Source organism: Varroa jacobsoni, unplaced genomic scaffold (genome assembly GCF_002532875.2).
Source record: "Varroa jacobsoni isolate VJ856 unplaced genomic scaffold, vjacob_1.0 scaffold_1217, whole genome shotgun sequence".
NCBI classification, from domain to species: Eukaryota; Metazoa; Arthropoda; class Arachnida; order Mesostigmata; family Varroidae; genus Varroa; species Varroa jacobsoni.
The window spans coordinates 44,456-58,952 of NW_019214119.1; the positions used below are offsets into that span (position 1 = coordinate 44,456).

General features: G+C 41.4%; 2 protein-coding genes across 4 annotated transcripts in view; one reads left to right on the top strand and one right to left on the bottom strand.

The window, feature by feature from the left end:
* Positions 1 to 14,497, top strand: part of kst (spectrin beta chain, non-erythrocytic 5 kst) — a 77,221-nt gene that overhangs the window by 40,460 nt on the left and 22,264 nt on the right. For both annotated transcript variants that reach the window (XM_086971439.1, XM_022846244.2), the window contains 11 exons: positions 4,532 to 4,651; positions 5,246 to 5,505; positions 5,732 to 5,861; positions 6,069 to 6,321; positions 6,448 to 6,614; positions 6,934 to 7,222; positions 7,626 to 7,832; positions 8,158 to 8,552; positions 8,714 to 8,874; positions 9,966 to 10,065; positions 10,187 to 10,348. In XM_086971439.1, the coding sequence (XP_086827565.1) occupies positions 4,532 to 4,651; positions 5,246 to 5,505; positions 5,732 to 5,861; positions 6,069 to 6,321; positions 6,448 to 6,614; positions 6,934 to 7,222; positions 7,626 to 7,832; positions 8,158 to 8,552; positions 8,714 to 8,874; positions 9,966 to 10,065; positions 10,187 to 10,348 (2,244 nt within the window). The remainder of the gene's footprint in view (positions 1 to 4,531; positions 4,652 to 5,245; positions 5,506 to 5,731; positions 5,862 to 6,068; positions 6,322 to 6,447; positions 6,615 to 6,933; positions 7,223 to 7,625; positions 7,833 to 8,157; positions 8,553 to 8,713; positions 8,875 to 9,965; positions 10,066 to 10,186; positions 10,349 to 14,497) is intronic.
* Positions 10,335 to 14,497, bottom strand: part of LOC111267762 (beta-3 adrenergic receptor) — a 12,132-nt gene continuing 7,969 nt past the window's right edge. Inside the window, exons 3-6 of one of the 2 annotated variants that reach the window (XM_022846246.2) lie at positions 13,818 to 13,993; positions 12,892 to 13,203; positions 12,576 to 12,731; positions 10,335 to 12,300 (exon numbers count right to left, since the gene is read on the bottom strand). In XM_022846246.2, the coding sequence (XP_022701981.1) occupies positions 12,106 to 12,300; positions 12,576 to 12,731; positions 12,892 to 13,203; positions 13,818 to 13,993 (839 nt within the window). In that variant the 3' untranslated portion in view covers positions 10,335 to 12,105. The remainder of the gene's footprint in view (positions 12,301 to 12,575; positions 12,732 to 12,891; positions 13,204 to 13,817; positions 13,994 to 14,497) is intronic. The other variant, XM_022846248.2, reaches the window with a different exon arrangement.

Genomic DNA, 14,497 nt, shown 5'->3' on the forward strand with positions numbered 1-14,497 from the left:
TATGGTTGTACGTAGGTCAATATATTAAAACCAAGTCAAAGACCAAGTCATTCATATGCGAACGTGGTATCACTGAAAATTAACACAAATAACATGGACGATCGCATTTTCTCCTTCTTTTGTCATCGTCGGCGTCTTTGTGAGTCTCGTAAGAAAGGGGAAAGACATGGAGAGTTGCTGTTGCCAACGTGGGTCGGGCTATCGAATCGCACGTGGGCGTTAATTTAGGCGCCCCTACCGTTGACCGATTTGGCAGCAGGATCAAGAAACGAGAAAGACAACGTCCGCGGCAACCGAACAGTGAAATCAACTCCATCACAATAATGACACAGACCTATCTTTGCGATAGAGCTGCTATCGCCCGCTGCACTCGATACTGCCATTCATGCCGTTCTTGACTGCGGTATCCATCGCCAACCGACACCGCAGAAGACAGCGGAAGATTGCCTCTGCTTGACGAACAGTCTTACGATTTGCGGAGAGCAATCTAATGACTCTCTGCGCGTGGCTGGTCGCTTCTCCTTTTGGAGTTTTTCTCTGCGTTTATTCGCGTGGATGGGAGCCATGGAGACTATATCGATACAGAGAACCAAAGTGAAGCACAGCGAAGGCGCTGATTGACAGATAGCCACTGAGAGCAAGGAAAGAAACGAGCAGAGACTTACAGCAAAGAAAAACCAGCGAACCTTCTTTCTGTAATATGCAACTGGTTGGGAAGATGCAGGAAGACCGTTTTGTACTGCTTGCCATATGAAAGGTTCTAGATGGAATTCTCGATTACCGCTAACGTCTATTACATTACTAAGTACGGAAGTACAATCTCACTCGCATTTCAAGAACCAATCAAGCTTCACTTGGTTGGTTCTACCTAATACAGGCGATCTGTGTAAGATTCGTGCGGGAATCAGAAACCCAGAAGCAAGAAATATCCAAAGATAGCCAGTAACCTTTGCTTCTTTTTAGAAACATACCTTTGGAGCTGCGAATTAACAAAAATAGTCCTAGTTAAATGGAAGTATTTGCGATCTACTTAGAGCAAATGTAACTATTCGTTTAATAGAAATAAAGCTTATTATCGTTACGCATTTCGTCCAGGCACCGAATAAGCGTCTCTCCGATGATCAACTTTCCTTTACCATGCAAAATGTTCGTGAAGCTTGATCACTTATCTATTGGAATCTGTGATCATTGACTGAGGATTTTTGCATTAGATTAAAATTGTCCAGACTCTAAAGCATGTATTTCACATGGTACGATTACCTCGGATGAGGCACATAGTAAGATGATTCATTATTCCAGTATAAATGCTGGCATAGACACGTAATTGAGAGCATGTCTACAATTTTAGGATGATTCATTTTAGTTGTCAGTGATAGATTGATTGGGTTTCTGGTTTGGAACCCCGAGATTAAAGATTCAGGTGTTCCCCTGTTTTCTTATTAACATGAAGCAACTTTACCGCAAAAGCCTGAACAGATTGAGTACAAACTAATGGACTTATCTGAACGGTTCTATACGTTCTGTTGGGTTAGCGCTCGAATGACTAGGAACGTTGTCATGAAGCAGTAGATCTTCAAGTAAAATAAATGGTTTTGAAGTAGCGTACCCGTATAGCAACTAGTCGTTACCGCGCACACGGTAGTCGTTGATACTATCTTACGATATTCAAATCAACTGCATAATTCTTCTTTATTACGGTTACTTTAAAACTGCATATGCAAGCCTAGCAAGCAGTATGGCTTCGAAGGACGTTTGGCCGTGAGAATTAGGTGGGCCCAAGCTAACGCATGCCCACAAAAGCAGCTTAAACGGATCTGCGTAGGTCCTATTCGTGGGCTCCATTCGGTAATACTTCAATATCTGCCACTGTTGTCTTGTTCGAATGTCCCCTGAAATGACGGGGCAAATGTAGGGGGCTTAGCATAGCAATAGTAATAGGGATTTGGTTAGTAGCGAAACGTATACAAGTTCATGTAATACAGTTAGATTTAGGCAAATCGACACGCCAGAAGTAACGAGAGTGATTTCCTTGTATTTTAATTCGTCGAAAGATATAAATACGTTTACAAAGAAGAATGGTTTGCTGTTATTTCAATCGGTGTAGAACCAGTGTAAAACCGGTCGGAATACTTCTTAACAATGTGCCATTTTGCTGACAAAGCTACTTCGTTTCGGCCAAAAAGAGGTTCTCTTGCTCTAGATTTCACTGGATATTTGCAACAAAAGAGTTCTGTCCTAATCATTCAAAACGACTGAGTAGACGTCGATCCACGTGTGAAAACAGGCTCAAAAGTATCCGGTCATGAAAGGTATATGGACCCATTCTTAATTTTGCCGAGACGTCGTGACATCAACGTGTGGCGGCGAATACGCCTCACGTAACCATCTTCCAAGGACAATACGCACAAATAGTTCCATTTAGCGGTCCCATCTGTTTCTCATCGAACTTTTTCTTTCTTAACCTTTCGAGAAGGTGTCCCAGTAAATAGGCCATCTGTGGAATAAATTTTCTTCACGCTACAGGTTTCGCGATCCGTTTATATGCACTCACTCTGAATAGTTCTTCTGTTTTTTTTTTTTCATTATTATTATTATCCATCATTCAGTAAAGCTATTGTTACAAAACATCTGATGCTCCTCGTTACGTTATAATACAACAGCGATTCTGTAAAAGATTCTGACTATTGATGTTGTCAGACATCTGTTACCAGAAGCGAAGATCCGTTGGGGGAAGAATTATATATCTTAGCGTATTCTGTCCGTAGAGTATTCGAGCTATGATCGTTTAATAACAATAGATATTTTTCGCGCACGATTTTACCCCAAACTAACTGAAGATTTAACGAAAGCTAATTTGACCATGCGACCTAGCTTTGTTTGGGTATATAGTAAAACTTAAAATACACAACTTAAATGATTTAGTCATGACATGCACATAATCATTCGTCTACGATGACCGCCTCTTCTGGGTCTCGTTCAGACTGAAAACATCACTTTCTTTACTATAGCTATTAGTTCCCGCAATTTTTGTCTTAGCGGTGACTAAATAGCTTTTTATCGGTTTTGAAGCAGGAAAACGTGCAGGAACATAGCACTATATGTATATACACACATAGAGTACGTCGGTTGATGACGAGCAACAAAACGGACAATATCTGATAGACTCCGGTGGTAGAATAATTTCGAATACTGAGCGCACGGTTACGCACTTTCAAATTATGAGATTCGAATATATCCAGCATGATTATAGAATGATGCATAGGGCTGGTTCTGCTACGAACTATATTAGTTTTCGGCATCTATTTGCTGCACCTATTACGCCAACCGCTGAAAGAATATGAGGTGTCCTTTGGAATACATTGCTCTATGCAGCTACAGCGTTTCATTGCAACATGGCCAATTGTGTTGAAACAAAAATTTCCGTGTCTTTGCAGCTTTGAACATCGCCGAGATGCCTGGCCTTCTATGCTATTCAAATGTAAATTCTTTTTCTCGTCCCCATGATCAGTGTGGCCAGCAGGCATTATTCTACATGCTATCGTATATCTTTTTATAGATAAAACTTCGTCCGTGGTTGTTTTTGCGGGGCCTGTGTGTCGAAACGCACGTTTCACACACGGTGTAGAGTTGCTGAAAATGACTTTGCAGCTTCTTGCGATGACGGTTTTTCTTATTCCTTTTCTTCTAACACAAGATGATGCAAGACAATAGACTGCTCTTTTTTGAGGCATCATGTTTAGCTGGTTCGACGTAAATTCGGCGTAAAGTAATTTACGTAAAACGCAAATACTGAACATTGAACAAGAGGTGCCACGTAATTAAGCACATTGCGATCGTTTGTTTTGCATTGAATATAACTGCAGCAAGCAGATTAACTAATATAGGGGTGAATAGGGTGATGTAACTGGAAAGCGATACGTATTGCCCTTATAGTGCTCGCTGAGACAGTGCGAATAGGAGGATAAGCAGGCTTGGACCCCTTGGATTATTTACTATCTGCAGCTGAAGGCATTAAGAAACAATAACGCAGTAATCTGCAACGACAGCATGATCTGTCCCACGAGGCCCTCAGATAGATAGTGAGCAAGCGTGTGGGTGATCCTGCATTGGGATGGCTCTATACAAAATCAGAATGCGTGATAGAGAATACTTGCAAAGCTATCAGAAGCTGTGTACTGCTATTTCTATATGCATAACGCAACAATTATATGGGCCTATTATTACGGTGTTAGTTACAAACTGTATGGTGGTCCTATATACCCATATGTACGAGTTTATATCTGCGTTTGAGTGTCTGCGTTCGAAAGGAAAGCTGTACGTTTTATGTATATGATATTTGCAGCTAAATATCAATATTATGTAAATCAAAACTAAGGTTATAATTTATTATTTTGGGATATCTATATATATATATAGGTTTAAATATACAATAACGTAACTATCGAGCAGTGACAAGTATGCAGCAATATATATAAAACAAAATCAAGAACACATTAACGTTACGTCTTCAATTTCTTTTTTCGATCGACAGGTCCGTCTAGAGTCGATCGGAGCGGAAGATATCGTTGATGGAAACCGTCGCCTCATTCTGGGCCTTATTTGGACTATCATTTTGAGATTCGTCATTCATGACATCACTGAACCCATTGAGGTAATAACTGCTTAACGGCCATCTCTACTAATCCGTATAATGTTTTTACATATAACAGCAACATTCGGAAAACTCCGAACCGAAATCTTCCTCTGATATTACTTGAAGTCTGAAACGAATTCCCCCACTGAAGACCCCGGTGTAGAAGAACATACATTTTATTCGCACGTAATCTCTTTGCAGAACATTCACTACACAACAGCAACAATGTGCGCAAGAATTGTACCTCTCATCACGTACTACGTTTGCCGTACACAAAACACTATTATTGATTTAACGTTGTTGCTGCACTCGTAAAATAATTAATTTATTATCTCTTCTCTTAGATCCTTTTTTTTTCTTCAGCAAACGTCGATATCGAAGTTTTTTTTAAAGCGATTTTTGAAATTTCAAATCGGTGACACCGTGTACAAGCATCAAAATGTTAATATAGATAAAGGCGGTCGCTTCATAGCCAATTGAAATATCATTATTATCAGGTGCAGGAATTGTATAGTTTAATAGTTGAAAATTTCGTCTAGTCGTATTGCCTTTTGGCAAAAAAAGTCGTCATAAAAAAATACGCATTTTTTTTTTATCTTGCTACATTTTCAGGATGAGGAATTTAAGGAGGATTCGGAAAAAAAGTCGGCCAAGGAGGCCCTACTTCTCTGGTGTCAGCGCAAGACCCGTGGCTATCCTGGGGTGCATATCGCCGACTTCAGCGCTTCGTGGCGCAACGGACTTGGGTTCAATGCTCTTATTCATTCCCATCGACCAGACCTAGTTCGCTTCGAAGAATTGCAGCCACAGAACCACATCGAAAACCTTAATCAAGCCTTTGAGGTTGCGCATAGAGAACTGGGTGTGCCAAAGTAGGTCCCTCACGGCGTTCTGAGTCATTCATGAAGAATTTATTGATTGCCGATGCTCAATACCCTAATTGTTTTTACAACTGAAATGTACTTTTTAATCTCGTGTAAGAAGCTATTAGAGATGTTATGTTCATCCACAGTTTTGTAATTGCATAGTCGTCGCATATGCGTGTGAGTAGATTAAACCATAGTGATGGAGACTTCCTTTATACTTGTTTCAATTCAGACTGCTGGATGCCGAAGATGTCGATGTGACAAAACCGGATGAGAAGTCTGTCCTTACCTATGTGGCTTCTTATTACCACACGTTCTTTCGCATGAAAGAGGAACTTACCGGAGGACGTAGAATCGCAAACGTACGTTCAAAGAAGACTGAGTGACACTTTAGTGGCTTTACGGAACACTGAAACATGTAGTGTATTTTCGAAAATTCAAACTATCTTGTTAATCCGCGATCTAACATTGTGCTAGATACAGTTAAAGTAAGTGATTTGCTCGCGTTCTCTTCCCCTTCGTCAATTACTTACGTGCTCACTCGCTCTCTCATGATTCTGACACTCTAGATTGTAGGGCGCATGATGGAGATCGACAAGCAGAAGATAACTTACGAACGAATGATGTCCGACCTTCTTATGTGGATTAATGGAAAAATTAAGCAACTGAATGCCAGAAGCTATCCGAATTCGCTCGAGGGCATCCAAAAGGAGCTAAGTACGTTCAAAAAGTATCGTACTGTCGAAAAACCGCCGCGATACACGGAACGTGCTGAAATAGAGGCACAGCTTTTTGCCATACAGACGAAGCTTAAAGCACTCGGTGAGATTTTTAAACCAACCGCTGTTGGCCCTACTTTAGTGGTCTACGCAAGGTTTTATATCACTGTATCAATTATTTAAGCCATGGATCGACTGGTCAATAAAAACTGGATAATTATAATTCTAGGTCAACCCGCCTATGTTCCGGCCGAAGGATGTCATCCCAGTGACCTGGAGAAAGCGTGGAATGAGCTCGAACAGGCTGAGCATGGCAGAGAAGTATCTCTGAAGGATGAACTTTTGCGCCAGGAAAGACTCCAGACAATGGCACATCGTTTCTTGAGGAAGGCCCAGGTTTGTGTAGCCCTATGAATGAACTTCGCGTCCTAAATGTTGACCTGAATCGATTGGATTCTGTTGCACTACATATCCGATAGGAGTAGATCAAATGTATGCTAAATATATGTAAGGAGCTGATAAATAAACGCATAGAAGAAGCTAAAATGTCCAGGTGCGTGTCGATTATGCACTATCCCTTCGGATCATTTGAGATCTATCCTATAAATAAGTTACTGCCTAGTCTGTAATTGGATGTTAGAAAACGGTTCAATAATGAGCTCTTGATATCTAACTAATATCGTGAGCTGATAATATTAACTGTTGTTGTATTTAGATACGTGAGAGCTATTTGGATGACATGATCGCGGTTCTGAACGATCCCCGCTATGGGTCGTATGCCCAGCAGACAGTGGATGCGACTCTGATGAAACACGAGGCTATCGGAGCGGACGTTCTAGCTATAAAAGACAGATTCGAAAATTTGAGCGAGATGAGCGATAATCTGGTTGAGGAAAAGTATCACAAAGCCAACGATATCAAACTAAGGCACGATGAAATCATCAATAAGTACAACACGGTGCTTGGTCTTCTCGACAAGCATAGGAAAGCACTTCATTTATATGGTATGATGTTATTATAAATGCCGTTATTATCGTTTGGATAGATATTGCAACATCGACAAATACACAATTCTGTGTTTATGAGGTCCATTATTACTAGAACACTAAATAATTCCCTGCTGGCGGTAACATCGAGGTTTGGGTGCTCATCGAATAAATATTTGAACCCCCCAGCAACGATGTTTTGAACTCAGTCCTGTATTGAAGATAACAGATATCTACATCAAGCCAAGGGATAAACTTTATGGAAATATGTACGCGTAAATTCATTATGAAACTTGTGAGGTCTGGTGTTCAGACGAATCTATATCTATCGACGGTCGGCAACTACGGGCAAAAGATATATTAAGCCTGGAACCAACACTTCAATCCGAGTTCGAAACTAAAGGGTGTGCTGTTCTTCTAGCTCTTCTTGCGGCTACTCTCCGTGATATCGCTAGTCTCCGGGAAGATCTTCGTGAATTTGCTGCGCAGTTTAGCTCGACAGAGTGTGGCCGTCATCTGATGGACAATGAAGATCTTGTTCAGAAGCATTCAATTGCCACCTCACAGCTAAGGTCTCACAAAGATACCATTGCAAGACTGGCTAACCAGATCAACCAACTACATAAAGGTATGTTTTTATGTCGTGAAAATGGTTTCGAAAGTGATCGAATAGCGATAGAACTGACATAAACATGGCTGACAAAAGCTTTAAGAACGCAGCTATAATTTGCTGGCACGATTGGGAACATGCAGCCCTTTGACAAAAGGTGTTTCATACATGCTGGTCATGAATACCTCAATTATAGAGAATCATCAACATTTACATGTGCGGAACTAAAAGAAAGTTATCTTTTCAACGAGGGTGATTTAATACGAAAACCGCATGACACAACAATCTGCCATGTTGTTGCTTGCCAGCTTGTTAAAGACGGTGTCAATGCTCACTATTGCAGATGGACACGGAGACAAGACGACCATGAAATCAGAGCAGAAGGCTCTCGAGAGTGAGTTTGAAAAAGCTCAGACGTTAGCCGCGGTTCGTATGGATAAACTGCACGCTGCTCGCGATTTGTTCCGTTTCGTGACCGAATTGGAGGAACTTGAACGAGAAGTGCTCGACAAGCAAAGGGCATGCCAAAGTTTCAAGCCCGGTAGAGACATGGTATCGCTAGTTGCTGCACAGCAAAAACATAAGGCGCTTGAAGGGGAAATACGTGCTGCACACAAGAGGTTCCAGGGGATTTGCGCCAGGGGAACAGAACTCGCATTGAAAATCGGCGGAACACAAACGGCTCCGATCGCCAAGCAACTCAAGGACATTGAAAAACACTTTGAGATTCTTAATAAGGTTAGTTTTACCAATTTATTTCTGAGAATCGGCAGTGAAAAGGTGCTTCTCGGTATAAATTACATTCATCTTGGCATGTGAAAAGGCTGGAATTCAAATGTTCATTCATAGTTCATATGGTGCTTGAGGCGCTAAGTAATTTGTTTTGATGTCACTTTTAGCTCTGCGAGGAGAAGCGGGGCAAACTCGACGACGCGTATGAGGGTTTCCGTTATCTAGGCGATGCTAATGAGGCCGAGAGCTATTTGCGCGAAGTTCTGCCCCTTCTCGCGTCTGAAGACAGAGGCAACTCGGTCCTCTCTGCTCAGTCTCTACTTAAAAGGTGAACTAACGCTCAATCCGTAACCTATATTACATTATACCACGATACGGCTACCACTATTCACCGAAAGCAAAACATCTCGCACCAAAATATTAGCGCAAACAAATTCGTGATATGCTTTTGCCGGCTTTTTCACTGTTCTCTCAGAAGGTTAATTTAGAAACTAAGAGCATTCCGAGCATTCGGTTGAGCATAAAGGTCATTTTAATCACTTTTTTTTCCGATCATTCCACCTTCCTCATCTGTTTGTACAACACTCACGAGTTATCCACCGCGTTTTACTTTTTCTTTATGGAAAATCAGACGTCCTGTCTAATCGCACCGCAAACCTTTGTAGTTCACCTCTGCATTAGATCTCAAGCACCTGGCTCTGCCCTCAAAATAATCTGACCCTTTACCTAGTCAGCGTTCTCCATGCTAACTAGTGTGCACGAGATCGATAACGTCACGATACAAAACATGCTTTGCATACATAACGTAGTTTTTCCTGGTAGAATCGTTTCGTGACGATTTTTTCAATAGAATCGGGTGCATCTCTGTAAATACACCTTTATAGTTTTTCCTACTCAGAGAATAAACATTGGTTACTAAGTATACGCCGATCTCACCTGTGAAACTAAACCTAATTCATCTTGCCGACTCATATTCCATTGACGAGTTGGTCAGCACACTATAACTGGAGTGCAGGCCTACGTTCCTGATCTCTTAAAACGTCAAATTTAAAATACAATATGTCACTAGAATTATTTCGAAAAAAATATAAATAAGATTCTGAGTTAGGCAATAAAAACAACTGGTTCTGTTATACCTCACCGATCGCTGTGTACATGTTGAGGTACAAGGTCGCAATACATGTTCCACTATTAATCAAGAAGACGACGTGATAAAGCCTTTTAGGTAGGGCTTCTCACTATGTAGGAAGCTAACAGAGGCGAACTCGCAGGCAATATTGCTCAGGATTCCTTTGCTGGGCTTTGATGTAGTAGTTGTTTTGCTGAGCAGGTTTATTTAAATAGACTAAACAGACGAAAGCTACAGTTTCCGCCCTAACATTATTTGTAATCGTTGTCACGTCTGTTTAATAATTTCAGGCACCAAACGTTAAGCGGCGAAATTCGTGCGTATAAACCTGAAATTCAAAAACTGCGCGACCTCGTGGACAAAATGGTTAAGTCAGGAGTCGCACAGAATGTAAGTTCTAATCTTTTCTTATTAATCCAGTAATAGTGATATTAGATGATAATATCGTTAAAATTGGAATCAGCGTAGTAACACTTAGTTGCCCACTGAGATTGCTCCTATTTTTAAGCAGTTGGTGGAAAAAGTCGAGGATGACATCGAAGTTGTAGAGGAGATCGTTCAGGAAGTCATCACTGTCGAGAAGATCGAGGAACGTAAAGAGAAGCGTGAAGAACCACAGGTGAAGATGATGTATGCGTACGAGGGACAAGGCATGCAGGTCGCCAAAGGAGAGGTAAGTTGGTGAACCTCTCCAATTTATTTAGTTGTCAATTTCTATTGGAATATTGTATGCTACCAAATATCTTAACCCAAAAATTCACATTAGTAATCGAATGGATGTTACTTTAAAATCAAACGTTTTTTGCGCCAAGTTATTAACAGGGTATCCAGATTTAGTATGCTGCTACAATATACAGTTAAAAATCATTCAATGATTTGCCTATTTAATTTTTATTTGTAGCTATCCTTATTATTTTTACGATCAAGAAAGGAACATGAAAAATTCGTTATTGATCGCGATTTAATTCATGCCGGAACCTCCCGGCTGTTCTTTGTTTAATCACTTGCTCTTTACTGTAGCTTTAGATTCTTATTATAGAGGGCCTGTGCAGTATAATGGATCCATATATGACGAATATGTGGCAGAGATAAATCACTAAATGCTTACGTAATTAGCGGATCTGACAGAAAACGTCATCAGATTATGTATTTTTGTGTTTGAGATAGAACATCAAATAGCGATCAGTGCAGCAGAAGCCCTATATTTTTTCACAGTGATTTTATAAGGTTCGCCTTTTGAGTAAACTTCGACACTTTCACGCATTTCAAAGTTCAGAAAGGTTTAAATAACACATTTCTGCTCTAGTATTTAATTTCAACAATCATGTCATCACCCATTACGTAAATAGCTAATTATGTTTTCGATTCTTACGTCTTACCTTCGCCCGATTTTTTTCCGCCATCATCAACCCAATAGCCCATTGCCGCGCGTTCTCGCGCACACGTTCGCCGCCTGCTTTGTATTTTAGTATCTTCTTTCTTTTTGGTTTGTGATAGTTCAGCATTGCATGATCTGTTCACTCAGCTATCGAGGAACGAGGCATTTGTTCGGTGTTACCTCGGGCTTTAAACGAAGAGTGAAGGATGCCCTTTGACATTTCATTGGCTCTCTAGCCTTACTTTACTAGGCCTAGCGCGGCCTCTTGTCGTTTCAATCATTCGCCAGCTTGAGATCTACCCGTCGCTTCAAGCCCACGTCAGCGCTGCGGCGAGTTTGACATCGACAGATGCACGTTTATATAGAACGGGCGTTGGTCGCGGGTTCCATGAAAATCTGGGTTACTCCCGTTTAACAATATCGAGTATATTCATTGGGCGGGTAACGGTGTTGGCACAAACAGTTTGATTTTTATTTACATGTTGTATATACAAAAAATCAGCACCAGTTCTTTGTGTTTGGTAGTGCTGGCATCACTTATGGACAAATGTAGGACAGATTTGTCCTAATTTAGCCCTGACCTTGGCCAAGACCTTTTATCGCTGTGGATTTTCTGCACTCACATCATTCGGCCTTTGTTTTGTTAGTTCTACGACTGTATCGCATTGGACATAGACTGACACAATACATTAGCGATCGTCAAAAAACGACCGGGTACAACTATCTAGGATATCTGTATGATACTACTTATAGATTTATGGTGGTCATACTCGTTATGACCGTAAAGTTGTTTCTATATGCTGCTCATGCTATGCGATGTTTGCACTGGTCAACTGTGTCTGTCGATACGCCGAGTGGCGACATTTTGCCCTTATCAGTTCTTATTGCTTTGTTTGTTCCGACACCTCTAAGTTTGAATCATTACGCGATTAATGTAGGGTTTCGTTGTGCTGGTAGCAGCAGCAGTAGTAGTAATTAATAGTAGCTGGTAAAGTGGCGTTCGCAGCGGCGGTAACGGTGCGATTTTACTGATACTGATTGGGCTATTACGGTTAGAAGATTTCGCACCAGGGATAGAAATACATCGAACATTTATTCTTGAGGTTACGTCCCTGCCGCATCAGTGCTTTCTGGAAGTGTTTGAGGCCGAGCGAGTACACAACGGGGTTGATGACAGAAGCGCTAAACTGGATGATAGTCGAAAGCATATCACCCCAGTTGGGCACTTTATGTGGTCCGGCCACCACCTGATATCGAAGCCGGAAAAAGGACACACAAACATCATTATTGCAGAATATCGGAAAATCACATTGTATCGGAAAATTAGATAGGTTTTGGGCGCCACCAATACGACAGCGGTATTCAGTAAACACTGTATAATCTTACGTTTGTTCCTGTTCTATAACCTTGTTGTCTGCGTTAGGCTTCCGTATAACTGAGCATTATCAAGAGCTTGATCTTGAATGTTATCGTTATTACGTCGCTTTCCATGTTTGTGTTACCATAAAATGTATGCAATCACCTTAATAAGTTTCGTGACACAAAACGGCGTGATGCAGACAAAAAACACAACGATGAGCGTGAGAACAGAGAGGACGAGTTTTGTCGAGTTGTCCTCGCTTTCGGTCGTCGGTCGACGGCCTAACAACTTCAGGCTGATACCTGACGGTGATTTGACCTGAAACGTTTTTGATGCAAGGATTTTCTTACTACTAAGCTGCTAGAGAGATATTATGTGAATACGACTGTCAGTCTTGTTCTTTTTCTAGCTTTCCCCGTTAAATGTATGCTTGTATGTCTAGTCATCTCTAAAAGTAGACGTATTCAATCTAACGTACATTTGGATGCATTTGTTTGAATGAGTCGACACTGACCATGCCGTTAGTCGAGTTACTCCGGTAGTTGCCATCCTGCGATGGTGTCCGCATCTTCAACATATGAATCGAGTAGATGATGCGGGAATATTGTATCAGAATTAGCAGCGCCGGCAGAAAAAAGCAGAGCGAAAATAGCGCCACATAGTAGATGCGGTACGCCGGCTCTGGGTTCCAGTTGACGTCGCAGGCGATGTTGTCTAGCTGATAGGTCATCCACTGAAGACTAAACGGAACTAACGAGTAAATGATTCCTAGCGTCCAAGGTAGTAGCACCTGAAAGCGATTAGCGGAATAAAATGCACACGAACGGAAGAAGACCGATACTCGACACATGATGCTACTGCTACCACAATCCCCGGCAGACCACAGCGTACGGCCAGAAACAAAAGTTCTTTTTTCCTTTCCATACGTTATTCGTTAAGCTACTGAATTGTATGTGGTACTTAACTGTGAGACCAATAACATGTTCAGCCGTATCATGGCTGGACCGGCTTTCAGTGCGCAACAGTCCTCGAGAATGGACAACTACCATCAGACAAGTGTTGCGTGAAGGTTTGCAAGAACAAAAATTGACCTCGCAACACCTGCGAGTACAATTCGGCTTTACAAGGGACTGCCTTAGGCGGTCCATTAGTTGGTGTTTAATTAATATAATTACATTTCATAGAAACGCTAGAGCAAAACAAAATATCGGTCAAGCCCCCATGTGATAACTCTCCGAATAGAATTAACAATACTATTAAAAGGTTATTAACATAAAGGTGATAGAGGGTGCTTGGTCGTGTTTTACAACAGCCGTCGTTTGATCGTCTATACGATCAAACGACGGCTGTTGTGGCAGGAACGACAGTGAATCCACGGAATTGAGGAGTTTCCTCTTTTCATACCATTTTAATGACGCGCTTTCGTGACGAGTATAGCTGCGCGGCATAGAGTAGCGGCTTCTGAATAGAGATGTTCCTGTCGATAGAAATCATAGCCAGCGTTATCGACGACGTTGTCGCCATCCAATAGTTAAAGACACCGTGCACTGAACATACTTGTGGCTGGCATAATGGAAAGCCTGAAACAATACCAATTGGTCCGTTTATATGAACTATTAACACGCTAACTACCGCAAGATTACTATTGTATTATTAGCAAGTTGATCCGAGTGGTTAGCTCACAATGTACCAGTTAATCGCATTTGAAGAACGGGAAAACGGAACGTGATCCTCATAGGAAATTTCCGTATTCGTAGCACGTGACCCGCGCCGTCTTTACACGATCATCGTGCACGTTACGCTGCACGAAATAAAATATTGTTGGTTTCTGATGATTACATTCGCTTAAAAGTAGCTACGAAGAATATTCATTTTGACGCCAATGACATCTTTCTGTCTTACATTTTAATCGGTGCGTAGAAACGCGGTGAAATCATTTGCACGCTCGAATCTTTTTCACTGTTACAGAAATCGCTTCCGTTGCAGCTAATCTGTCTGGCTTAATGCTGAAAGCGTAATGTAGCCCCGCTAACGAGCAAAGCGCAAGATAACTAGCCGCTTGCTCGACACTTAAATATCTGTAT